At 33.5% G+C, this 27,507-nt stretch overlaps 1 protein-coding gene across 1 annotated transcript in view; it reads left to right on the top strand.

The window, feature by feature from the left end:
- The window catches only part of SELENOF (selenoprotein F), a 44,897-nt gene extending 20,245 nt beyond the window's left edge, over window positions 1–24,652 (top strand). The window contains exons 3-5 of the mRNA XM_017671923.3: window positions 9,685–9,748; window positions 20,978–21,027; window positions 23,783–24,652. Of these exons, the coding sequence (XP_017527412.1) occupies window positions 9,685–9,748; window positions 20,978–21,027; window positions 23,783–23,914 (246 nt within the window). The 3' untranslated portion in view covers window positions 23,915–24,652. The remainder of the gene's footprint in view (window positions 1–9,684; window positions 9,749–20,977; window positions 21,028–23,782) is intronic.
- The last annotated feature ends 2,855 nt before the right edge of the window (window positions 24,653–27,507 follow it).

Raw genomic sequence — 27,507 nt, 5'->3', positions numbered from 1 at the left:
AAGATCCTTTTTGCACTTATAGTTAACAATTTTTAATAACTATACATCACTAGTTTTTATTTAAAATTATTCTTTATTCCTCAGCTTGCCACAGACTTTACTGACTATTAATACTTGGTGTTTTTCAAGACTATATTAACAAATTTGGCTTATATAGGGCCTGACCAACTGAACATTTTAAATAAGTCACGTGATTTTTCTTCTGATAAAAGATCATAAAAACATTTGGTTGTTTTCAATTTACATGGAAATTTTATAGCCAATTTCGGAGCAATTTGGAAGTCAGCTTAAGTAGCACTCGAGACAGTGGCACATTTTAAGCTTTAGTCTCTACTGCTAGAGATGCTACTGGGTATAAAACAGAGAAGGATGAAATGGAGATTAAGCTAACTGCGCATGAAATTGTAGTCACTAAAGAAATTTTGCAGTTACTTAAAATAGCTTCACTTCTGTAGTGTGTCTGTAGCATCAATACATAAACTGATTTCTTCAAAAGGAACAAAACTACAAATGTGTTCAACAGATTATTCTAATTAAAAACAATATTCACAAGGAGCTTTTTTTAAAGATCCAAATAATGTTTGGCAACAGTTCAAACTCAGTGTAAGTGTCACTAACACTCCTGAATAGGACAGTACTAAATAATGAAACAAATATTTACTTAATAGCCACTAACATTCATTACATTCTTATTATATGAAGGTTCTGTTCCAAGCACTTTATGTGAATTAATTCATATAATCTTCATGACAACTCTGAGGTACCATTATTATCCCCATTTCATAGTTGAGTCTAAGGAATAGAAAACTTTAGACAAGTCATACAGTTAATAACTGACTACAAGCACATGTATCATACATTTGTAAAACGAAAGTTGCAAAGTTTATTTTGTGTAGTTACTGAACAGAAAATATTAAATTTTTTATATTCTCTAAATGTGGCATTTCATCTATCTTGTATGAAAAATGAATTTTTTAGATATTTACAAATTAGGATCAGTTTCCATCTAAACATTTAAGCATCCTGTCATATTTGCAGATTATAAGATATAAAAAGGAAATAAATCCTTAAAGTAATTCATGATCTATCTGTGGGCGGCCTTACAACTACATTCCCTAGACATCCTATTCAGTCAAAATAGCTTTCGATTTATACACAAAATATTTCTTTGTATAGGCTCTGAGAATGCCAAAGTAAGACAATAGTCATTGTCCTTGAGTAAAAAAATTAGACATGGAAATTGGACTGCTAGAATGCAGTTGGCAGGGTATTCTATTGAGCTTAAATTTAATATCAAGTGTTCTGATGTAACCACTAAAAGAATTAGAAATAAAAGTTGGAAAGCAGAAGAGATCAGTAAATCTCTTGAGGTTGTTATATTGAGAACTATAGCTATAACCAACCATATTAAGCATGGAAGGGACCAACAAAAGAACAAAAAACAGTTTAAGAGTTGCTGATTGAGAGGTGGAAAGCAGAGGAGAAATTTTACTTGTTTTATACCCTTCTGTACAGTTTATTTTTTACTATTATTTCCAGATGCACTGATTTCTCTATAAAGAATTAAGTGAGATGTGTGATGTAAACAAAATACACTCATGTGCGAGGAAAGCACACAGAAGGAAATTTGGCAAATCAGGTAAAGGTAAATATTAGAACTTGCTTTTATACAAAAGCTCGTGCTTGTAGTAAATTAGAAAAAAGTAAGAAGGTCATCTCGGTCAGAAGAAAACCTCAATGAAAAGGCAGAGTCATGAGAGAGATGGTCATCAGAGGTAGATCAGATAGCTTGGTCATGATGAGAGGTGATGATGGTTAGGTGAGCCCTGTGTGCCTTGGTAAGAAGTTTGGGTTCTGTAGGCAGGGGACAGAATTAAAGAATTATAATTAATGAACTGGCATCAGATTTGTATTTTAATAACTTTTATTGTTGATGTGAACAGTAGTTGATAGGACCAAGGGGAATAGGAAAAGAACTTAGATTGTCATTTTCCAGAGGGAAAGACACAGGGGCTAAGCAAACACATTGATAGTAAAAATAGAGAAAAAGGGACAAATCTGAAACAGATTTAGGCAATAAAGTCTAAAGGATTTATTGACCTGTTTGGAGTAGGAGAAGGATAAGTGAAGATGCTTCCCAGTGCTGTTATTTGAGAAACTGGTAACCCCAACACAAGAAGGCTCAACTAGTTAATAAGGTACCTTTATGGCAATGGTGGTGGATAGGAGGAGAGGCAGTAATAGAGAATAACTTCTAATAAAGCATACACTGTAGCTACAAACTGCCTTTTCAGTTTTCCTTTTGAGGAAATAAGTGGTAGGAGTTTTAGAAGTCCATGAATTTTATCTGGGTTATATTCTAATATTGATAGTACGCTTGTCAAAGAGTGGGCAAAAAATAAAAATATGTAAAATGGCCTGGTTTCTTCGGTTCTCATTTCAGATTGTATTAAGCTTTTGGATTATTATACCTTTATTTTTGTATCTGTTCTTAAAATATATTAGGTGATTACTTCCTTTAGTTTTAAAGAGAGAGGCCATAATTTAAATTGTGCTGACCATTTTGTTTTTTATTTCAGATATTTGCAACCTTTCTTAAAGATGATCATATTTGCCCCTTTCTTGTGATGAACAATAATGTTCACCGTTGGAGTGCCAATAGCCACACTAACACAAAAAATTGAGTTTGCTTGTAAAGCAGCTTTTGCTGACATAGCACCTTTATTTTCAGTGTTTGAGGCCATTGAATGTTAGGATGTTGAACCATATTTTGTCTGGGTCTCAGTTTTTCAAATTAAGAGGAAAATAGGTTGTATTTTTCAAACATTTAGGAGCAAAAAGACTGGATTTTTTATTACTGAATACTATATACTAAATAGTTTGCCATTTTCTTAAATATTTTTTCTTTTATTAATGAAGGGCTACTTGGTTTTATTTAAAAATTACTGAAATATTCAAGCTTTGAGTCATTTTTACTAATTCTTTGGTTTTTTGACCTCACGAAATACATTGTGTCAGGTTATTTGCTTCCATCGTGTAATATATCCTAAGTAACGGTAGAATTGAATTCATTGTTCCCAGTGATGACCCTGTATAGTCATACTTGTAATGACCATATGGGGGAGTGTATCTCTATCTGTGGATATTATCTGTTTCCAGATGAAAATCTAATTGTTACAGTTTTACCTCTTACTGATGAAATTCTTTGTTTTAGGTGCATATGCAAATTCTGTTCCTCATTACAGTATTTGCAAGAAACCTTGTTCTTTTATTCCTCAAATTTCATAGTTGGAATGGTCATTTAGGATGTGATGATGTTGAAGAAGCGATTTCATTTTGTACATTTTCATGGGGCTTTATGAAAAGGTGACCCCAGTGTGTATTCTTACCCTCTTTAAGCCCTAATTTAAATTAAGGTAGACATTACCTTGCTTGTTTTGTAGCTTTTTCAAGTCTTAAGGCAGAAACTAAAGATATAAAAAAGGAAGAGCACTTTTTAATACTGTAGTAGAGTAAGTTATAAATGTAAGAAGCTATCTTAGGTATAGTCATTGCTTTATATTTTTTCACAGTTAAGTAGAAAGCTCCTTAAAATGAATAGTGTAATCTCACAGGTATAATACTTAAAAATTATATTTGCCAGCTTGTTTTGCTAGAATGTAAAACTGAATTTATTTCCCTAATCTTCCTTAGCTCATTCATTGTTCCTATCTGAGAATGTTATGAGTCAGAGTGTGTGTGGAATTGTCAACAGATACATCTTTTGCCTCATACATCTGCTGCTTCAGTGACTTAAACTGAAATCTTGACAAAAGCTTACCACTAGATCAAAAAATTTAGTACCCTAATTGTTTATCCATGTGTAATTGTAGCTTGTTTCCAGCACTCCAATACCAGAAATTATAGGGATAATTTGATGTTGAATAATGAATTAAAATTTAAACCTCAGCAGATCACTCACTGTTGGTTGAAAATATTTTCCAAGAATTAACTGGCCAGATTTTACTAAAAATAGCTTCTGTATGATATATTTTTCTACTGTATGAAGAGTAAAGTTGATTTTCAGAAATTACACTAGATACAATTAATGTTTGGAAGAGTGGCTCACATATATTTGAGTGTATCATAATTGTTTTTTTAAGATCTTAATAACATAATACCCTGCTTTCATCATATTATAGCCATACTTCCTTATTCTTAAATTCCCACATTTTATTTAAGAGCAAGCCTTCAGCAGATATATAAAATAGTTACTCATCAGCTCTGAAATCTGTTCAGCAGCTAAAATTTCACCTTTTAGTCACCTAACATTAGAGCATATTGTTTGTATTGCTACTTAATATTGGTTTTTTTTTTCAGTTTATTCTAATAGTACTATTGACTTTCTTTAATACTGAAGTCTTACCTTTAAATTAAAGAGGGTTTTGAAAATTATATATGGTTGGAAACAATACGTCATAAGGGAAGAAAAGCAGAGTATTGGAACATTTATCCTGTTATAGCTAATAGTTACCTAATTTACCTTGTAGAATTAATTTGGTTAGTCTTTGGAGCAAAAACTTACTGTCTGATCATTTTGTAATTTTTGCTTCATTAATAGTGGGATATAGTCCAAGGCAGTGATTCTTATCCCTGGCTGCCCATTATAATAACTTGGGTAGCTTTGAAAGTAGTAATAGTTACTAAAGTATTGATGCATGGGTCTCATCACCCTCAAATATTCTAGTTTAGTTGGTCTGGAGTGGTTTCAAAGGATAAGTAATTTTCAGAATCTTCCCTGGAAATTCAAGTGTACAGTCGGGGTTGAAAACACTGGTCTAAGCCAATTTGAATTTGAAAGTTTGAGAAATTTTGAAGTGGCCATTCTATTACAGAGGAGCAGTAAGTGGTAGCCCTGAAGAGTCCCTGAAGAGAAAGGTCAAGTTTACAAACTATAAAAATGAATTTCAAGTACCCAACTTAACACTTAATAATGTGAAAGTATTGTTATAATAGCTGTTGATACTTATTGAGCATCTGAAGAATCCAGGTTTTTTGCATGTTGTTTGTTTGTTTGTTTGTTTAACTGTTATAGTATCTTTGGAAGGTAGGGAAAAATCTCTTTTGTTCAAACAGTAAACTGAAGCTCAGAGACAATGACTTATCCAAGGGGTCATGCTGCTCCTAAGTGGCAGAGCCAGAATTGGACCAGATACACATTTGATTTTATAATTTGATCTTTTCACTACACTGTTAAAAGATAAATGGAGGCATAGTAAAAGGTTTAATAGTTTAAGCAAAAATCAATTCGAGTTGAGCAGCACCAATTAGAAGTAGCTAGGAGCGTTCCACTGACAGGAGGTAAGGGCAAGACTTTGATAGAGAAGGTGCAGATGCAAAGCAAACAAATTATTAAATAGGTTAAATAGCTTAAACAGTTGCCTTATTTGGGAAAGCCCCTGTAGCAGTTTGTGATTGTCTTAAGGTTTGATTTTTTAACTTTGAGGCGTTTATGGGCTTAGGTTTTGATTAGCTTATATAGGCTGATAGTGCCTTAGAACCACCTCAGTCTAATGGCCTTCTTGTTTAATTAATTTAACAATACCAAGTTGTATGAAAATTTGATATTTAGTTTGACTCAGTTTTAAATACTTAGTTTATTTCAAGGTTTTTGTTGCTGTCATGTTTCTTTAGAACCATGGATATTATCACCAACAAAAATGCATTAAGTACTTACTATCAGAAAGTAGACTATTTCTTTCTTACTTGGACCACAAAGTTTATAGATTTGTGGCAGTGGTGTTGGTATGATGGCAGTAAAAGTTAACAAATACAACAATTTTTTTTTAATTCAGAAAATTTACGTAACTCACAAGTGTCACCTTTATTCAATGTTATAAATTATCTTATTTTGGAATCTAGGTACTGAGTGTAAAATACCAGCTTTTTGTTTTGCTGTTAATCTGAACCATTTGGTAGCACTACTTAGACTTTAATGACAACAAAGTTATCAACACAAAATAAAGATTTTGGTCTTCTTCTATAGATATAAAAATCTCAGTATATTACAGGAGGTTGGTCAGGTGAATATTAGGGGGAAAAAAATCATAATCCAACTAATTTATCAGGGAAGTCTTTTTACAGTGAGTGGAGTACATTACCCCAAGATATTAGGGAAATAATATGAAATGTATAGAATCTAAAATTGAGGTATATATATAAAATATTGATAATACTTAAAATATATTTGGGGAAAAAATAAGCTGATCACCAAGCTGAAATAATAGTCTTAAGAATAATAAATACAAATCATTTATTTTTAAATAAGTGGGAAGTCAACATACTCAAATCCTGTTACAAATAAGTAAAACAGTTATAGAGTTGAAGGAAGTAGTTAGATATTTCACTTCCCACTGGGAGGACCCTATCAGCAGTTTAGGAAATCCTGACAGTCATAGTAGTATAAGAGTAGTCATAGACTCAAAGGGAAAAAAATATAATTTTGCATAATCATTTTAATATCTTGCCAAAGGTGTCCATATATTTCCATTTATATTATTTGGGCTAGTATAATATGATCCTACTGGAATAGTGACCTACTAGTACTTAGATTGTCTATACTAATAAGACTTTTAGAATTACCTTTAGAAAAGCCACCTACTAATTTGCTATAAAAAAGTAAGCTTGCTGTATAAAAGTTACAAAACTTGCTTCTTAGATTTCTCTTCTACCGATACTTTTCCACAAATGCTGAAGGCCAGTATTTTTGTAAGCCAGTAATGTTACTTGAACAAGAAAAATGCTATTTGTGAAAGTTAAGGAAATCCAAGTTTTAACCTTTTTAATCCTTTCATACTGTATGCCCTAGAGTATTCCTAATAAGTAGCATATTTTTCCTTATATGTGAATTTGTGTGATGCCAAAGATACTTGTGATACTTTATAAGGTATTGAAAGTTTATCACAATTTGTAGTTAATTTTTTACCATGAAAAAAATGTTTTTCTATGAACATTACAAATTCCTAAGTAAAATACCAACTAGCATCACAAATTAATGCTTTTAAAATTTGACTTCAATAATGTTAGGCAGCTTTGAGTTACTTTTTGTGGGTTGTTTACCCTAGATTGGAAGCACATACTGTACAAAGTATGTCAAAGGAACTTAAATATTTAAAGTTAACATGTTGAAAAAAGGCATTTAATTCTGTTAAATGAGTAATTCTCTCCATTCAGCACACATACATTGAGCATTTTTGTATCTAGTTCTGAATTATAATAAAGACTTTCCTGTCCACAGTCAAGCTTTAGCATATTAATAGTACATTATGATGAGAACAGAATTCTACAGAAAGTCCCTAACTGAGAGTAGGAGATCAACAAAAGTCTTCCTGGAGAAGGTCACATCTGAGCTGCCTATTCATTAAAGAATATATTTCTCATATTTTTAATTAATCAGTTGGTGTTTTGTGATGCAGAGAAATGCTTTCCATGAGTGAGTTATAAGTGTGCAAGGATCCAAGGCCCTTGGGACAACCAAAATGGGGACTGGAGTGATCAAGGACCCCCAGACTAGTCATCTCCAATCATAAGCCTCCTCCTTTTACCCCAGTGTTCCATTACAATTGGTAACATTTTCCACATGTTATGATATGGAGAATGTTGGGAAATAGTGGTGTAGAGAAATGCCATTAATGTGAGGAATTTCTGCTTAGAGTTTCTAAAGGATCACAAATTTGCAAATACAAGATAAATCTAGTAACTCAATTATAATATGGCCTTTTAAATATTTTCTTAATTCTTGTAAAATATACGTAAGAAAATTAACCATTTTAACCATTTTTAAGCTTACTGTTCAGTGACATTAAGTGCCTTCACATTGTTGTGCAAACAATATCACCATCTATCTCCAGAACTTGTTCATCTTCCCAAACTGAAACTCCATACTCGTTAAACACTAACTCCTCAATCTCCCTTCTCCCAGCCCCTGGCAGCCACCACTCTACTCTCTGTCTCTGAATTTGACTGTTCTTAAGTACCTCATAAAAGTGAAAGCAGACAGTATTTATCCTTTTGTGACTGCCTTTTTTAGCATCTTCAGGATTCATCCATGTTATAGCATGTATCATAATTTATTTTGTTTTTTAGGCTGAATATTTCATTATTTATATATATTATTTATATATATATTTTTTGTTTATTCATCTGTCATAGACATTTGGTTGCTTCTACCTCTTGGATATTGAATGATAGCGGTATGTAGTTATCAACTCCCTACTTGCTGTTATCTTGGGTATATACCTCAAAATGAAATTTCTGGATCATAAAATTCTTTTAATTTTTTAGGGAACAACCATTCTGTTTAATGTTGCAGTGCCCACTTTACATTCCAACATCTCTACCCCTCACTACCTCTTCTTTTGTTTTGTTCTATTTTCTTTGAGAACAGGCATCCTAGTGTGTATGAGATGGTTTTGTGGTTTTGATTTGCATTTTCCTAACATCAGTGTGTTGACTGTGGGTGTGTTGATTAATGAGTTTATGGGTAATATAGTTGGATATTTTTAAAGATAATTTAGGGGGCTTGTCAAACCAATGTTAACCAGATCTTATTCAAAAGCAGCTTATATAGAATTAGGTCAACCAAATCTTCAATTTTTACTGCTACAAAGAACCTTCAAGGTCATCAGAATTCGTAATCATTAGTGGTTTCAGAGAGTCCATGAATAGTCTGGATTAAAGCAAATTTCTATCAGATTCTCCTAAGTATCTTTACCTTCAAAAACAAGAATTATTGGTCTAGTCCAGAATCACCAAAATGTTAAAAAGTCTTTATCTCTTGTATAGGTAGAATGAAGGTAATACTTTTCTATATTCTCTAAAGTATCTAAAGTAGTCATGCATATTGCAAGTGATTTTTATGTTACTTTAGAACTTAAAAGATAAAACTATCTTTAGCTCTTTGACCTACAATAAAAAAACAAGTCTAAAACCTAAAAATAAATAAAATGCATCTAGTATGTTCTTATAACTGCCTGCCTTCTCTTAGTCACAGCATTCCCAAGTCACTACAAAAAAAATGGGCAGGCTGTACAGCTACAAAAAAGTGATTTTTACCACTGAGTCCATTTCAACTGAATTTCCTTAGGGGAAAATAATTTGCATTTAAGTTATTTATAATGAAATATTACTTGTTTTCCTATAATATCTTTACATAGTACATAGTATTACTTTTTAAAGGTAATGGGTTTTTTTTTTGTTTTAATTTTAAAACAATGATTGCTTAATTTTAAAAGCAACCAGAAAGAATTCTCACTAAGTATCTATGTTGGATAGATGGATACATACCTGCACTCAATTTAGCCACCTAAAAAAAATCTGTAGGAAGTTTTAGATTTTTATGAAGAACTTCCTAGGACATCTTACCTGTTCAAATTCATTGTTAGTCTCCATATCTCCTTCAGTCTTTTTTGGCTAGGTTGAAGAATATTCCACATCGGGCTTAAATGCTACCATTTAATAGGCTTAGGCCTCTGCTTCCTCTTCTGTTGACGTAGAACTAGATAGTCCTGTCCAGCTCTGACATTTATTTAATCTATATATTTGTTCACCCACCTATAATGTTTTTTGCTGTGAAATTTTATATTTATTTTTTAACTAGATTTTTTAAGTATACCAGTTTTTTAAATCCTGTTTTTCCATTTGCAGTTGTATGCAGGTGCTATTCTCGAAGTCTGTGGATGAAAATTGGGAAGGTTCCCTCAAGTCCAAGGTATTAAAATTAACTCTAGTAAATTCTCAGTTTAATAGGTTAAAATATTTCAGAAGAATATTTTCATTATAATATCTCCAAGAATAAAAATTGTTAGCATTATACTTTTCTCAATAATAAATGAATTACTTCCACATTTGTTTTCATGGAGCTGGAGTTTTTAAGCAAGCATAATATATGAAATTTAGATTTAAAAACAACACATGATGAGGTAGTTATTTTCTTTAAAGGAGAGTTTTTTCTTTACCAAGTGTAGATTTTACAAGAGCCTTTCTTTTACCAGAAATAAATGTAATGCCTTTAAATAACATACCCAGTTCAGTATATTTTATATGTAAATTGATGTCACATAAAACTCCTAAGAAACAATTGCATTAAGTGAGAATAGACTATACAAAATGACAAATCATCAAGAGAATTAATTACCAAAGAATTTGAAGTGCAGAGGAGAGGAAGCCATGTAAGTATATTTTCACAGGAAATTTTAAGGATTAATATGTAAAAAGATGATTGTGAAAGTGAATTCTGTTTTTGGTTGACACTAAACAGTAGTGGACCTTTGCATTTCCAAACAGACTTGGGCTAATTAAAGCTTTTCTATTCTGTCTTTGCATGTCACTTAAAAATCAGTTTCATGACTGAAATTGTTAAAGACAATGAAGTTTTGTTTTTGTTTTGTTGTAACTCAAAAATGTAAGTGCTCTATTTATATGCCTACTCTGTTTTTGTTTCTTCTGACCTTCCCATGATTTATTTATTTGTTTACTTAATGGCAAGATAATTTTTTGGATTCAGTATTTTATAAAATGGCCTGTGTTAGCACATGACTTATTGCTGACCTAGAATTGTTTATAATAAAATATTAGTCATTTTGATACAGAAATGTAATAGAATAATTTAACTTGGGAATATTTTTTATGAGGCCCAAAACAGATACACATCTAATTGAACAAATTCTTTGTTAGAAGAAGCACAAATTCTGATGGAGCACAGAATGTATATCTACTTCTGCTTAAGGAAAGATTTCCTCACTCTGTATGATATTTTTGTCTCAAACATTTAAACTCAGAATTGTACCGTAGTTGTTTGGGTTTTCTTTTATCAGTTCTCTGAGTAATACTGTGATCACTCTTATTCCTAGAAATTTTTGGCACTGCTTTTTAATTATATTGACTATTCATAATTACTGACTTATCTTATTAATAATGTTTTGTTACTTAGATTTTCATGAGGTCAGGAGTAGGTTTGGTACCACAATTAGCCCTTCTATTTGTGATAACAGATTTTATTATGTCCATGGTAATAATTTCTACAGTTGGTAGGTCAGTCGTTAAAAGCTTATGTTGTTTATCAATCCTTGTAGTATAACTTTTTATATATTTCTTACGTGTAGTTACATTATCAAACTTTGGGTACATGGAGTCATACTGACTTTTCCTCTTGAAAACAATTGGATTTTAATTCTGTATAAAAATATCTAAGTACTACAAGCTTAATTTAAATAAAAATAGTTATTTAACTCCATAATGCATAACCATATTTAATATAATTATGTATAATGCCAATATTTTCTGAGCCCATGAGAAGCTGGTATATTTTTATTATAGCCATTATTCTCACTTTCAGACTCACTATCTTAAAGATATTCTGGAATAGGGCATGAAGGAAAATTGTCACTTTTTACAGTAATCAAAAATAGGGAACTAATTTCTGTGTCACCATTGCTTCTGTCATCAACATCAGGTAGCCTTGGGGATTATCATGATAGCTTTCATTACACTTTAGTTTACAATACATTGTAATTCTTTAACTTAATTTAAATTAATTGTGTCATAAAACAGAAGAGTAACTTAATGTCAAATTACTCCAGAAGAGAGGATTTAAATTTTGAAATGTTTTGTCTACATTAAACCACTCAGTGTTTGTAGAAAAGAAACCCCAGATCCCATGCTTTGATTAAGTAGGAAAGACAGTTTGTGTAATAATTTCTCATAGCAGGTTGGACTTAATGTTTTATCACTTCTGGTGACTTCAGAGTAATAATGTAAGTAAGTATAGTTTCCTTCTTAAGCCTGAGTCTGACCATGTAAAGGATATGTCTGGCTCTCAGTAAAAAAATGTTAAATTTCCCTGATTTTGTAGGGCTTAGAAAACTTTCTGTAAAAGGCTAGAAAGTAAAAATTTTCAGCTTTACAGGCAACAAGGTCTCTGTTGCAGTTATTCAACTCCACTTTTCTGGAAGCAGCCATAAATAATACTTAAATTAAATTAGTAAGTGTGGCTGTGTTCCAATAAAACTTCATTTACAAAAGCCAGCAGGCCAGATAATAGCCCATGGACCACATTTTTCCAAAACTTGTATTAGAATCATAAACTTTCAGGTGCAGAAAGGAGTTTTAAAATAATGTAGAACTGGGGACAGAGGAAAAAAAATGGCAGTGTAGGAAGGCAAGGCAAAAACCTCCTCCCAAAACCACATAGAACATGAAAATACAGCAAATACAACTAGGCCTGAAATTAACCTGAAGACTGCAGAATGGACCACCTACATCTGGGGAAGAAGAGAAGACCCTACAGAAAAGGGTAAAGTGACAAAGCTGTGATCCAGTGGGATCAAGGCCTTCCCCCAACCCTGACCCACAGGTGGGAGGAAGAGGAATGGAGTGGGGAGGGAATAGAAGCCCAGGACCCTGAACACCTGGCCTTGGAGATCTGTTCCGGGAACATGGACCCACATTGCATGGTGCACTGGTGGTTGGTGGGGCTGGACAACAGAGACAAGCAGAACACCCAGAGAGGCTGAGATCCCAGCCACCTGTGGAGAACAGGCACACTCTGCCGGCCCCACTGAGAGAGAAAGTGTGGACAGTTTGAAAGACTTCACAGCAATGAGAGGGGTACCAGAGGGGCAAGGAGAACTGTCAGGTGGACAAAACCTCCACAGCCAACCCTCAGCCCAGCAGGTTGGGAGCCCTTAGGAGCTTCAGACGCTCCATCCTTGTTGCTGGCAACACAGCTGGAGACTTCTCATGTTGGTGTACAGCCTGCCAGCTGGCAGTGAAATAAAACTTCACTCCCAGGTAGGCAGGGGGAGAACCCCCAGCCTGCTCAGCCCTATTTTGGGCCAGCCAGGGAGCTGCATGCACAGCCCAGCCGTGGGAGCACTTTCCTCCTGGCAGGTGCCAGTTCTATTCTCTAGCATCACTACCATTGCAGCAGGCCAGGTGACGCACAGCTGGAGCACAATATAGTAGCACCTAAATATGTGAAACAAGTACTAACAGAATTAAAGGGGGAAATAGAATACAATTCATTCATTTTAGGAGACTTCAGCACACCACTCACCCCAAAAGACAGATTAACTAGACAGTAAATAAGTAAGGAGACAGAGGCACTGAACAATGCATTAGAACAGATGGAAGTAACAGACATCTATAGAACTCTACACCCAAAAGCAGGCAAGTGCACATGGAATGTTCTCCAGATTAGATCACATGCTAGGCCATAAAAAGAGTCTCAGTAAATTTAAAAAGATTCAGATTGTGCCAACCAGCTTCTCAGACCACAAAGGTATGAAACTAGAAATAAATTACACAAAGAAAACAAAAAAGCCAACAAATACGTGGAAGCTTAACAACATGCTCCTAAATAATCACTGGATCAATGACCAAATTAAAACAGATCAAGCAATATATGGCGACAAATGAACACCTCAAACCCTCAACACCTGAAAACCTGTGGGATGCAGTGAAGGCAGTTCTAACAGGAAAGTGTATAGCATTACAGGCTTACCTCAAGAAACAAGAACAATCCCAAATGAACAGTCCAAACTCACAATTAATGAAACTACAAAAAGAACAAATGAGGCCCAAGGTCAGTAGGAAGGACTTAATAAAGATCAGAGCAGAAATAAATAAAATTGAGAAGAATAAAATAATAGAATCAGTGAAACCAGGAGCTGGTTCTTTGAGAAAATAAACAAAATAGATAAACCCCAACCCAGACTTATAAAGGAAAAAAAGAGAGTCTAAACACATAAATAGAATCAGAAATGAAAAAAGGCAATAAATCACAATGGACACCATGGAAATAAAAAGAATTATTAAAGAATACTACAAAAAATTTCTTGCCAATAAATTGAATAACCTAGAAGAGATAGACAACTCTCTAGAAAAATCCAACCTTCCAAGACTGATCCAAGAGAAACAAAATCTGAACAGACCAATTACCAGCATTGAAATCAAATCAGTAATCAAAAACTACCTAAGAACAAAACCCCTGGTCCAGATGGCTTCATAGCTGAATTTTATCAAACATTTAGTGAAGACCTAAGACCCACTCTCCTTAAAGTTTTCAAAAAAGTAGAAGAGGAGGGAATACTTCCAAACTCATTCTCTGAGGTCGGCATCACTCTAATACCAAAACCAGACAAAGACACCACAAAAAAACTTAATGACCCTGGTGAACACAGATGCAAAAATACTCAACAAAATATTAGCAAACCAAATTCAAAAAAGCATCAAAAAGATCGTCCATGATGATAAGTGGGGTTTATTCCAGGGATGCAAGGATGGTACAGTATTTAAAAATCAATCAACATCATATACCACATCAACAAAAAGGACAAAAATCACATGATCATCTTAATAGGTGCTGAAAAAACATTTGACAAGATTCGGCTATCCATTCATGATAAAAACTCTCAACAAAATGTGTGTAGAGGGTATGTACCTCAACACAATGAAGACCATGTATGACAAACCCAGAGCCAATATCATACTTAAAAATGAAAAGCTGAAAGCTTTTCCTCTAAGATCAGGAACAACTCAAGGATTCCCATTCTCATCACTTTTATTCAACAAAGTACTGTAGGCACTATCCACAATAGACAACACAGAGAAATAAAAGGCTTCAGAAGTGGTAAGGAAGAAGTTAAACTGTCACTGTTTGCAAATAACATGGTATTATATGTATAGAAAACCCTAAAGGCTCCATCAAAACTCTTTTAGAACTAATAACTGAATTCAGCAGAGTTGCAGGATACAAAATTAATACACATAAATCTGTTGCATTTCTATATACTAACAATGAACTAGCAGAAAGGAAAATCAGGAAAACAACTCCATTTACAATTGCATCAAAAAGAATAAAAAATACCTAAGAATAAATATAACTAGGGAGGTGAAAGACCCATACTCTAAAAACTATAAGACACTCATGAGAGAAATTAAAGAGAACATCAGTTAATGGAAATACATCCTGTGCTCATGGCTTCGAAGAATTAATATTGTCAAATGGCCGTTCTGCCTAAAGCAATCTATAGATTCAGAGCAATTCTTATCAAAATACCAATAAGACTCTTCAGTGAACTAGAACAAATAGTTCTAAAATTCATATGGAACCACAGAAAACCCTGAATAGCCAAAGCAATCCTGAGAAGAAAGAACAAAGCTGGGGGGATTATGCTCCCCGACTTCAAGCTCTACTACAAAGCCACAGTAATCAAGACAGTTTGGTACTGGCACAAGAACAGACCCCATAGATCAATGGAACAGAATAGAGAACCCAGAAATGAACCCAAGCATATATGGTCAATTAATATTTGATAAAGGAGCCATGGATATCAATGGGGAAATGACAGCCAGTTCAGCAACTGGTCTTGGCAAAACTGGACAAGCTGCATGTCAGAGAGTGAAAGTGGATTATTGTGTTACGCCATACACAAAAGTAAACTTGAAATGGGTCAAAGACATGAATGTAAGTCATGAAACCATAAAACTCATAGAAGAAAACATAGGCAAAAATCTCTTGAATATAAACATGAACAACTTTTTCCTGAACACATCTCCTCAGGCAAGGGAAACAAAAGCAAAAATGAACAAATGTGACTATATCAAACTAAAAAGCTTCTGTACAACAAAGGACATGGTCAGCAGAACAAAAATGCATCCTACAATATTGGAGGATATATTTGTAAATAACTTATCCAATAAGGGGTTAACATTTCAAAATATATAAATCACTCACATGCCTCAACACCAAAAATAGAAATAACCTGATTAAAGAATGGGCAGAGGATCAGAACAGACACTTCTCCAAAGAAGAAATTCAGATGACAAACAGGCACATGAAAAGATGCTCCACATCGCTTATCATCAGGGAAATGCAAATTATAACCACAATGGGTATCACCACATACCAGTTAGGATGGTCAACATCCAAAACATAAGGAACAACAAATGCTGGTGAGGATGTTGAGAAAGGGTAACTCTCTTACACTGTTGGTGGGCATGTAAATTAGTTCAACCGTTGTAGAAAGCTATATGGAGGTTCCTCAAAAACTAAAAACTAAGACTAAAAGCCCATTAATTCCACTCCTAGGAACTTACAAGGCACCTAAGCCAGTGACACATGAATCACTTGGAGATCTTGTTAAATGTGGAGTGTAATTCTGTAAATTTGGGGTGGATCCTGAGATTCTGCATTTCTAACAGCCCTGCAGACAGTAGCCCTCATTTTTAAATAGAAAGACCTTAAAACCCAGCATGTCCAAAAACTGAATTCATCCTTTTCTCTGTTAAAACTATACCTTGTTCTTCCTTGTTTCCACAAATTATATCATCAAGCAGAAGCAGAAGCAGAAGCATGAACCTCAAGAAGCTTTCTTTAATACTTCCTACCCAGTTTGTCACCAAATTACTTCTCCTCTTCCTTCTTAATAATCTTCAAATCATACTCCCTTGGCATCTCTGTGATTTTAATCAAGCCTCTGGCATCTTTATCCAGGATTAGTTACTTGTTATCTGGTCTACCTGTCTCTGGTCCCTTTTATCTATTGCCTCATTTAGTAACTACCAAAAAGACCTTTTCCATAAGACAGATTTGATAATGTGGCCCCTCCTGCTTCAAATCCTTTATAGCTCCCCATCCACATACAGAATAAATACCAAACTCAATAGCATTGCCATTGACCCATCACAGCATGGTTTCTCTTTTCTAGATTTATGCCTCTAGTTCACGTGCAGAGCTATTTGCAGTTCTCTGAACTCTGACCTTTAAGTCTTTGCACATACTACATTTTCCTCTTGACTTGTATCCCTTCCCAGTTCTTGTGATAAACTCCTGTTCATTCAAAATTTAGCTCAAACATTGTTTTTTTAGGTGGCCTTTGGATGAAAGTTTTCACTCTCCCCTTTATGTTCCATAGCAGTTCCCACATAATATTGTAATGTATTTATTTGGCTTACTGGTCTTTTGCCTCTACCAAATTAGTAACTCCTTAACAGCCCAGAATTTTTTTTTAATTTTTATCTTTAATATGCCCAGAATCTACCTAATGTTGCTTCTCATATTAAGAGGAATTTATTGAAATAAGTGGGTTTACTAAATTCATCTAATTCAAGGATGCCCCACTTTTAACAAATGGGAATCTAGTCAAATGCCTGTGTTTACATTGGTTATATACTTAACAGTGAATTTTTAGTTTTCAAACATTCCTTTTCTGATGCTATTATTCTGAACTGAAAAGTTATGATCGTTTTAGACTGGAGTCTCCCCAAACTCTCTTAATTATTTAAATGCTTTTCTCTAAATGTTTTTAAGTGCTTTTTAGGTTGTCTTGTTGGGAGGACCCAGATGACTCAGTTTTGCACCTCAGATGGTTTGTATATAATAATAAGTTTTCTTACTTTAGAAATACCTAGTAGCTTTCACTGAGCACATTGAGAATTCAGTTCTGTTTGCTGTTGCTCTTCTCTTTGTATTGTTGTTTCTGGGTATGATATGACATTTTTATTTAAAATATATTCTGATTCATCACAGGAAAATATCTAATTATTATTCCATATAATTTATGTGATCATTCACAAGTCTTAATTATATCTGCCATGAGCCTATATAATCAAATTAAATCTTAAAACCAACAACAATACATTGTATGACTACTTGTAATGTGATCATAGGCATATCATTCAATCTAGCCAAGTATATTGTTTCCTTTTTCATTTATATTTTCACTTATTTGATTCTGAAGAAACATTATTCAAACATTTTTCTTTAACATCAAGGCATATCCTTCCTATTAGCCCTTTATCCCCACTTTTATGCTCTTTTTGGAACAGAGATAAAGATAGGTTTTTTTTATTTTTTAATACTCCTTAAGTTTAACTCTGAAGAGCCTCTGAATTATAAGCTCTTCTCTGAGGGGGCTGTACAATGACATGCTGATAAACAATCCCAAGATTAAAGCTGAAACATTTCTTTTGTACATTTGATCACTTTGAAGTGTTATTTACAGAACTGTCTGTATAACTAAAAAATAATTAAATTGACATAAGAACATCTTCTAGAAATAAAGGACTGGTTTAATGTCTTTAGAAATCTCCAAACTGGTATCACTGAGCGGTTTTTAAAAGAGCAGAAAGTAAACTAGAAAATACGTTGTTATGAGGTCTTTTTGCAAGTCCCTGTGTTCTCATACAGCCTATCTTCATGCCATGTATATATAAGTACACAAATGTCTATTATGAGATTAATTCACTGCCTGTGAAATGTGATTTGCTAAGGGCATTGAACAAATATTCCCCTCACTGAAAATTTGACAGCTTATAGATCACAGAGCAAAGCAAAGAACTGATGAAATTAGTCACTGGTTACTCATCTTAATATTCCTTCCAGATTTGCTCACTCATTCCAGCCAGTTAAAAATCTGGTGAATGAATAAAAGTTGTTAAATGTGCTAGGTTTGGTTAACAGATACAAAAATATGTGAGTAGTCCTTTTCCCCAGAGAGGTTTCTTAGGTAATAGGAAACACACTTTTACTGTGTGTTAAATGGCTTTTTGCTCAGGTGTGCCATAAGGCATTTGCCAAAAGATGGTGTAAAATCCAACAGGATATCCTAAGATCGTTTGTGTTTGAGGACTCAGGAGTTTACAGAGTATTTGGACAAATCTAAAAGATAAAGTTAATGGAAAAGATGTTCTAATGAGCCAGAATAATATAATCAAGTTTTCTTTGAACTAAATTTTGTAGGAGTGGTTGAGATGAGATATCTGAGTCTCTTCCAACAAGTCTTCAAAAGCCTTCGGAGAAAGAAAAACCATTTACTAATCCTTGTTTAGTTGTCCCAAATGCAAGTAGATAAAGACTTTAATAATAAAACATGTCTGTATGCTATTCTAGTAAACTCTAAGCTTAAAAAATAAGTTTTCAAAAGTATGTGTGCTACTATATAATCTAAAAAATGGAGAAGGATGCAGACGGTAACATAGAAGAACTGGTATAACTTATCAAGTATCTAAACAAAACATCTCATGGGTATTTATTTTAGAAAGAAATATTCTTAATGTTTTAACTTGGATGATTTGACTAATTATTACTAAAAAATTGGTAAAATGTAGACCAATAACAACCCAAAAAGGGGAACATTCATTTATAACTTCCCAAACCCTATGCTCCAGTTGTAACCCCCTATTAAAATAATAATGGTTAACATTCTTTTGAACTGTTAATGTGTATCCTGCTTAACGTTTTATATTTTCTTGTTTAATTTATTTTTAGGTTTTAATGCTTCTTGGCTTTTTCCTTTGCAAGTATATATTTATGCATAAATATATAAAAATAATATTTATCCATCTTAACAACAGTAGGAAACAAACTGATCAATTACCTTTTATACATAGTGTATTTGCTTCTTTATCTCTTAATACAGACTAACGTAATTTTAAAGTATCAGATGCTTTCGATAGTCTAGTCCATGTTCATTTGTTTGACCAGTAGCCTTTTACACATTTATTTACAGATTTCCAGACTTGGTTAGCAGGACCTTATGTATCTTTTCATTTCTGTGTGTGTAATTATTTCCTCAGAATAAAGAAATTCCTAGAAGGGGACTTGTAGGTTTAAAGAGTATGTACATTTTAAGACTCGTGGTTCATTTTGCTAAATAGTGTTCAAGAAGGGTATGTTTGTTTATATTGCTCCCGCAGCTGACCTCAAGCAAAATTCTTCTCTCCACCCACTTTCTAACCTTAAATATCCTTTTATTTTTTGTCACTCTGAATGAGGGTAGCTCATTGTTTTATTTGATGTTTCTTTGATTGTTAGTAAGGTTGAACGTGTGTTTCAAATGTTTTTTGGCCATTTGTATAGTTGTTCATTAAATGTTCCTGTTCTTAGTCCATTTCTCTACCTGGTATTTATTTTTTCTTAATTTGTAAGAGCTCTTTTATACATTATATGTTAGAGATGATTTTCTCCCAGTGTCATTTCTCCTTCTAATTTTGTTTATTAATGTGTTTTGCTGTCCTGAATGTTCTGACCATTTTTATATGGACATGTCTCTAAAGCATTTCCTTTAGGGTGAGGTTTAGGAAAAGAATTTCATATTCCATATTCAAGTTCTCTAGATTAAATGGTAGGGTAGTATTTTGAGACTCTGTTGTTTAATGTTTATCACAACTGAAATTATTAGTTGTGTGATTATTGTTTAGCATCTTCCCCACCATTGTAAACTCCCTTCAAGAGCAGGAATCATAACTGTTTTATTGAATACAGTCAAGTATTCAGTAAATATTTGTCGACTGAATTGGAAGTATTCATCCATCTGGAATTTACTGAGATAAAAGACATGATGTAGGTACCTACCTCCCCCAATTCTCACCCCCGCTGAATAGCTTGGCAGTTTTCCTAGAAATATGTATTAAACAATTCACGCACACACACCCCACATACACATAATGTCTCCCTCCCCACCTTCCTCTCTGATTTGATAGTTTGACCATATTAAAAATTTATCCAGATATTTGTCTCTCATATTTCTTAATCTCTTCTTTGTTTCATCTGTTCTGGTATTAGTATCAAATAGTTATATTAGTAAATAATTCTGAACAAATTTTCCACTCATATTTTACTTTTTCTAAACTGCTCTGACTATTCACACACATTTACTCTATTTATAGCTGAGCTTTACTAACATTTTGTCAAGCTCTCAAAACCCTCTGGAATTTGGAATTTTGCTAAACTTCAAATAACATCTTAAAATATTAGTCTTCCCATTGAACAGTATGGTATGCCTTTCCATTTATTTTATTGGTTTGAATTTCCTGTTTTCCCATAAGGGGAACCAATGTTTTATTCATTGAGTTTATTTCTACTTCTTATATTGATCTTTGTAGCTAGCTTGGATTTGGAATTGAACAATTTGAATATTTTTCCTTTTCTCTTAAGCTTTCGTCAGGAGTGATAAACCCAAACTCTTCAGAGGACTACAGATCAAGGTAAGGTGATTTTAATGCAGTCCCTTTTTTCCAGCATTAATTACTTTCTTCTTTGAATTAAAATAAATATTTGAATAGTTTTTCATAATTAATAGACTTTTTTATACAATTTTTTTATTAAGGTTTTATTGATATACACTCTTAGGAAGGTTTCACATGAAAAACAATGTGGTTACTACATTTTCCCATACTATCGAGCCCACCCCCATACCCTATTGCAGTCATTGTCCATCAGGGTAGAAAGATGCCACAGAGTTACTGCTTGTAATAGACTTTTTTTAGACCAGGTTTAGGTTTATAGAAGAGTTGATCCGAAAGTACAGTGTTCCTTATTCCTCCCCACGTGACACCCAGTGGCCATCCTGTTTCCCTTATTATTAACATCTTGCCTTGATGTGGTACATTTTTTTTAATTGATGAACTAATATTGATACATTATTATTAGCTACATTCCATAGTTTACATTAGGGTTCATTCTTTGTATTGTATAGTTGAAGGAGTTTTGCCAAATGTATAATATCATGTATCCACCATTACAGTATCATACAGAGTAATTTCACTGCTCTGAAATCCTCTGTGCTCCACCTGTTCATTCCTCTCCCCACTCCTACCTCACACCCACCAAACCCTGGCAACCACTAATCTTCTTACTGTCTTTAGAGTTTTGCCTTTTCTAGAATGTCATATAGTTGGAGACATACAGTATGTTGTCTTTTCAGATCAGCTTCTTTCACTTAGCAAAATGCTTCTCTGTAGCTGGATAGTTCATTTCCTTTTAATACTGATTAATGTGAATAATGTTGTACGATGGCTTGTTTTTCTGTTCATCTGTGAAAGGATACCTTGGTCACTTCCAATTTTTGGCAGTTAGGAGTAAAGCTGCTATATATATTTTTATGTAACTTTCATGTAGATTTAAGTTTTCAGCTTACTTGGATAATTAATTACCTAGGAACACAATGCTGGATTGTATAGTAAAACTTCTTAGCTTTGTAAGAAACTGCCAAACTGTCTTCTGGAGTGGCTGTATCATGGTACATTCCCACTAGTGATAAATGAGAGTTCCTATTGCTCCACATCCACACCAGCATTTGGTATTGTCAGTGTTTGGGATTTTAGCTATTCTAATGAGTGTGTAGTGTTATCTTGTTTTAATTTGCAATTCCCTACTTGAGCATTTTCTCATAAGCTTTTTTGCCATCCATGTATCTTAAGTATATCTCTTCAGATATTTTTCCCACTTTTTAAAAAATTTAATTGTGGTAAAAAGTACATATCATTAAATTTGCCATCTTAACTATTTTTTAGGTGTACAGTTCAGTAGTGTTAACCATATTTACATTGTTATGCAACAGATCTCTTGAAGTTTTTCTATATTGTAAAACCAACTACCCATTAAACACAAATCCCCACTTCCTCCTCCCCCTAGGCTTTGGCATCCACCTTTCTCCTTTCTGTTTCTGTGATTTTTGGCTACTTTAGATCATCCATATGAATGGAATCATACAGTGTGTAGTGTGTGTCCTTTCTTGACTGGCTTATTCCACTTAACATAATGTCCTAAGGGTTCATCCCTGTTGAAGCTTATGATGGGACACTTTTTCTTCATCTAATGATATGATCATAAGATTACTCTTATTTAGCCTGTTGGTAGTGATAGAGTATATTAATTGATCTTAAAATGTTGCACCAACCTTGCATACCTGGAATATATCCAACCTGGTCATGGTATATAATTTACTTTATATGTTGTTGGATTTGATATGCCAGTATTTTTTTGAGGATTCTTGCAACTATGTTCTATATAATTTCTTTTTTGGACTAAAATGAGTTTTTGAATAATCATATTTTTTAAATATATATAGAGATAGTATATGTAGATAACCTGACCAAAGTTATTTAAGTAGTAATGTTACTGATTCACTAGCTTAGAGGGCCTATATTTTTAAACTCCAAAAATGGGTTGAGAATACCTTAATAATCACATTATAGCTTATCTCCATCTCTAAAGTTCGTAGCCCTAGAACCCTGGAAAAACAAGCATAAATTGCTGAAAGATGTTCTAAGAGCTGCCTTCATCACTGCTGTACCTTTAGTTATGTGGTTCCACTTAATTTAGCATTGAAGATTGATTTCTTAACAAATGGGGTCCTGTTTATTGTTTGTTTACCCAGAGTTAGATAGACTTTCTTAGTGCTCTCTGGTGAAATATTGGACCCAACTAGTGGATTTGAAGTTTCAGGATTCCAGCCTAATTATATAGGATTGCCAACAAAATCATAAGATTTTTTAAACCAAAGAAAATTTAAGGGGCCATCGTGGAATTCTGATAATTTGTATGCATAGCCTTTTTTCAGCATTGCTTTTGTATGTCACTCTCTCATTAATTATTTTGAACTTATCTGCCTCCTCTATTAGATTTTAAGCTCATTTGAGAGTTTGAGAGTATCATGTATGCAATAAGTATTTGTTACATTCAGTAATAAGCGTAAATCCCAAATAAACTGCCTTGATACCAACAGGCATTTTTCTCTTAGAGGTAAATGTAACTTCTTTTAAATTCTCATTTTTCTGTGAAATCCCATTAAACTCTTTCCTAAAAGATTTCCTTTAAGACGTATTATGATGTTATGTCTAAAAGCTAGTTTTTATTAATTAAATTTTGGTAAGCTGGATTGAATTCACTTGGGCCTTGGTTGAGGCTGAGAGCACCCATCTAAGCATGTGGTGATGATGATACCCCTCTTTTTTGCAGTATGTTCGTGGTTCAGACCCTGTACTCAAGCTTCTGGATGACAGTGGGAACATTGCTGAGGAACTAAGCATCCTCAAATGGAACACAGACAGCGTGGAAGAATTCCTCAGTGAAAAATTGGAACGCATATAAATCTTGCTTAAATTTTGTCCTATCCTTTGGTACCTTGTCAAATGAAATATTATAGCACCTAGAAGATAATTTAGTTATGCCTCCTTCTTTGATCAGTCTTTTACTGTGAGGCACTAAACATCTAATTAAAAGTTGAAGTGCAGCACAGCCCATGGTATCTAAGGAGTTGGCAAGCTTAACAAAACCTATTTTCTTTTATAAATTTCCATCCTTCTCTATTTGTTGATACCACTAACAAGTGCTTTATAATAGACTTGTGGTTAATTATGCAAATGATAGTTTGTGATAATTGGTCCAACTTTATGAACAACAGATTTATAAATTAGGAAGGCTGATAATGGAGATGATTACTATGCCTTCTGTGCTCTGTGCTCTTTGAAAGTGATAACAGAAAACTACAAAGCAAGTAAGGTACACCAAGCCTCAACATAATTGCCTACTCCTCCGTTTCTCTCATAGTTTTGTATTACTCAGCTTTCCTTTTAATAGAAGTGTTACTGTTTATAATGAATGCATTGCATAAAAACTTTATGGCTTCATTTTTGTGAAACAGATTCAAGATCTTCAGTAAGAATGAAATATTCACAGAGACTTGCATTAATGAAGACTACACAGAAAACCTTGAGGATTTGTGTGGTTCTGATATTAGCATATTTTTGTGCTTTACATTCTTATAGAAAAGTCAATTTGAAAATGATCATTTGTAACACCAAAATAAAAATAAGTTTCAAAATACTATCTGAATGTGATGTTCTTCTGATTTTTCCTTTTTTGTTTAAAAATGACGTTTCTCAGTGCATTTTTACTTTATTTTCATATAAGCCCTTTTATCCTTTAAGCTAAAATGTTAAAATGGCTATACTGTTTAAAACTTATCATAACTTCTTATTGTGGGTAATACTGCTTTATATTTGTCTAGCAGTTTTTATTTTTCAAAGTCATTAATCTGTGAACACATTTTACTGATATTTTACCCAAGGAGTATCTCTTAAAATACAGAATTCTTATGAGCAATTAATGACCATTTTTTTTTGCTTAATAACTTCTATCTGGTGAAAGCAGCTTCTTCATAAAAGGTAGTTCACTAGGAATAATATTCATCCAGATGACTTTAGGTAATTTAAACCTCTAATTTATCAAATTGGTTTAATAACCTATTATGTCAACTTAATCTCTGGATAAATTCTTATAATCTGGAAACTTTAATATTTTATTTTGCATTAAACTATCTTAACAAAGGATGTTTGGAAGTCTTTAAAGACAACTCTACCAGAAAATGTTTACATAATATTTATTTTTAATAGAGATTAGTTATTAATATTTACTAGCATTTTGTGTCATGTCATTTAAAATTAAGAAGTATATTTTTAAAGCCAGCAAGAGAATGAATAACCCTGAGAAAATTGGTTAATCAAAATAAAATAATACTCTGAGAAGTCCTGGCTTACAGACTATGGTCTGCTTTCAATGAGAGTAATGTAGAGGACCGTCTTTTTGATAGTACAAGGCCCTGGATAAGTGGCACTAATCCCTAATGGTGGTTATTACTTCAAAACAAGAGGGAGTGAAGCCAATCATGGACAATGGAAAAAACAGCATGAGTTGCCACCACATACAGAAGAGTGGGATAGAATGGATGAAACTTCAAAACTTCTGGGATTGGCATCAAAAACTAATTGGACTGGTCTCTGGGCAGGAACAGCCAGTTAAATGAATATCTGGCATTGGGAAATTTAAAAAAAAACGGTGAGAAACCTCCTAAGAAGTCTATTATATTAAGCCATTATTAGAGATCAAAAGAGACTGAAGAACTCCCACAGTATCTTAGAAGTTCTTGAGTTGATGAATAAATGTGTATCTACCAAGCTCCACTATTTTAATTGGGAGGTGCAAGAATCAGCCAATTCCAACTGTTTTCACCAATTCCAATCAAGGAACAACTAGAAGCTTTTTAAAGAAACGTCTTGATTACCACGAAAGCGGTGTGAGTACAGATCCTAAAAATATCATTTGTAACCAAATTTTGACATTTGATTAAGCTTATTCAAGTTCACAAATATACATATGTGTAATAGTCAACTGGTATTTATAAATTTGTTTCCGTTGCCAAAATGATACTACTTACAACCTAAAACAGTTAATGTATTTCTAAATTCTGAATTTGGCTAAAACTTTTTACAAGAAGCTGTGAGCACAATCTGACACTTCCTGTTTTAAGAGGATTTAGGCTTGAAAGCTAATCAAAAAGTTAATAAAATGCAGAAAATAGTTTTGAAAGGAAACACAGCAAAGCTTCAGAAATTAAAATTGACAGTGGCCAGTACGTGCATGTCTACAAATACATGTCAAGTAGGAGTACAGATTCCAGGTGTGAGCACAACTAGGGTGGCAAGCATTATTAAAGTGCCTCTTCATTACATTCTGTGGTGACATAGGACTTTTTCTGGGAGAAGAGGACCTGTACAAGTTGTGATCAAAATCTCAAAATTGACATACTGATTAAATATAATCATTTTACGTTCAAACTGGCCCTTGGCCCAGGAATTAATAGCATGAAACATGGTTATTTAGTAATACTAAGGGAATATAAACACTGAAACCTGTAAAACTAATCCTTTCCTATAAGCCACTCTTGAAACATACTTTGCAAATACAGCATTTTGTGCGGCATTATGAAGAGATTAAAATTTAGACCTTGAAATTTAAAACTTTAAAAAAATCATTTGGGTAGAAAAACTACAGTTAATACTTATTTGTAAATTTCATATTTAAAAATTCATCTACTCATTTTGATAACCCTACAATCACAATACCAAGGTGCTTTAAAGTCATTCACAGAAGTGTACAGAAAAGCAAAAATTTGAGGCACCCATGCACACATTCCTAAAGGTCAAGGTAACCAACCCTCTGCTTTGTTTCAGTGCTCATGCTATAAACAAGTAGGCCTTTCAGTCTTAGTGCCACAGTTGTTGCATTTTTGTGCTCCTTGGTGGTGATACACCTGTTTTAAAATGGCCCCTGAGCATAGTACTGTAGTGCTGCCTAGCGTTCCTAGTAAGCGCTAGGCCATGAGGTGCCCTATGGAGAAAATACATGTCTTAAGTAAGTTTTGTTAGGCATTAGTTACAGTGCTACTGGCCACGAGTTCAATGTTAATAAATCAACATATATTAAATAAGGTGTCTTTAAATAGAAACACATAAAATGAGATTATGTATTGATTGAGTGACAAAAATGTGACCAGAGGCTTCCAGGACCCTAACCCTGTATTTCCCCTAAGAGCAGTGGTTGGGTATTGCCTAATTCAGTGTTTGTAGCAACTTTATGGAACATAATAACTACTGTTGAGTACTGAGACTCAATTATAACTTTTTTAACATTTTTATTGAAATAAAATTACCCACTTAGAGTACACAATTCAGTGGCTTTTTAATAAATTCACAGAATTGTGCAACCATCACCACAATCTAAATTTAGAACATTTTCATCACCCCTAAAAGAAATACTATACCCATTAGCAGTCACTCCCAAACCCACAGACACCCCAGCCCTTGATTACCACTAAGAGGCTTTATGTCTGTATGGATTTGCCT

The sequence above is a fragment of the Manis javanica genome, chromosome 4 (assembly GCF_040802235.1).
Source record: "Manis javanica isolate MJ-LG chromosome 4, MJ_LKY, whole genome shotgun sequence".
Lineage (NCBI taxonomy): Eukaryota > Metazoa > Chordata > Mammalia > Pholidota > Manidae > Manis > Manis javanica.
Note: the sequence above shows the minus strand (reverse complement) of the source record. Positions and strands in the feature narration are given on the sequence as shown.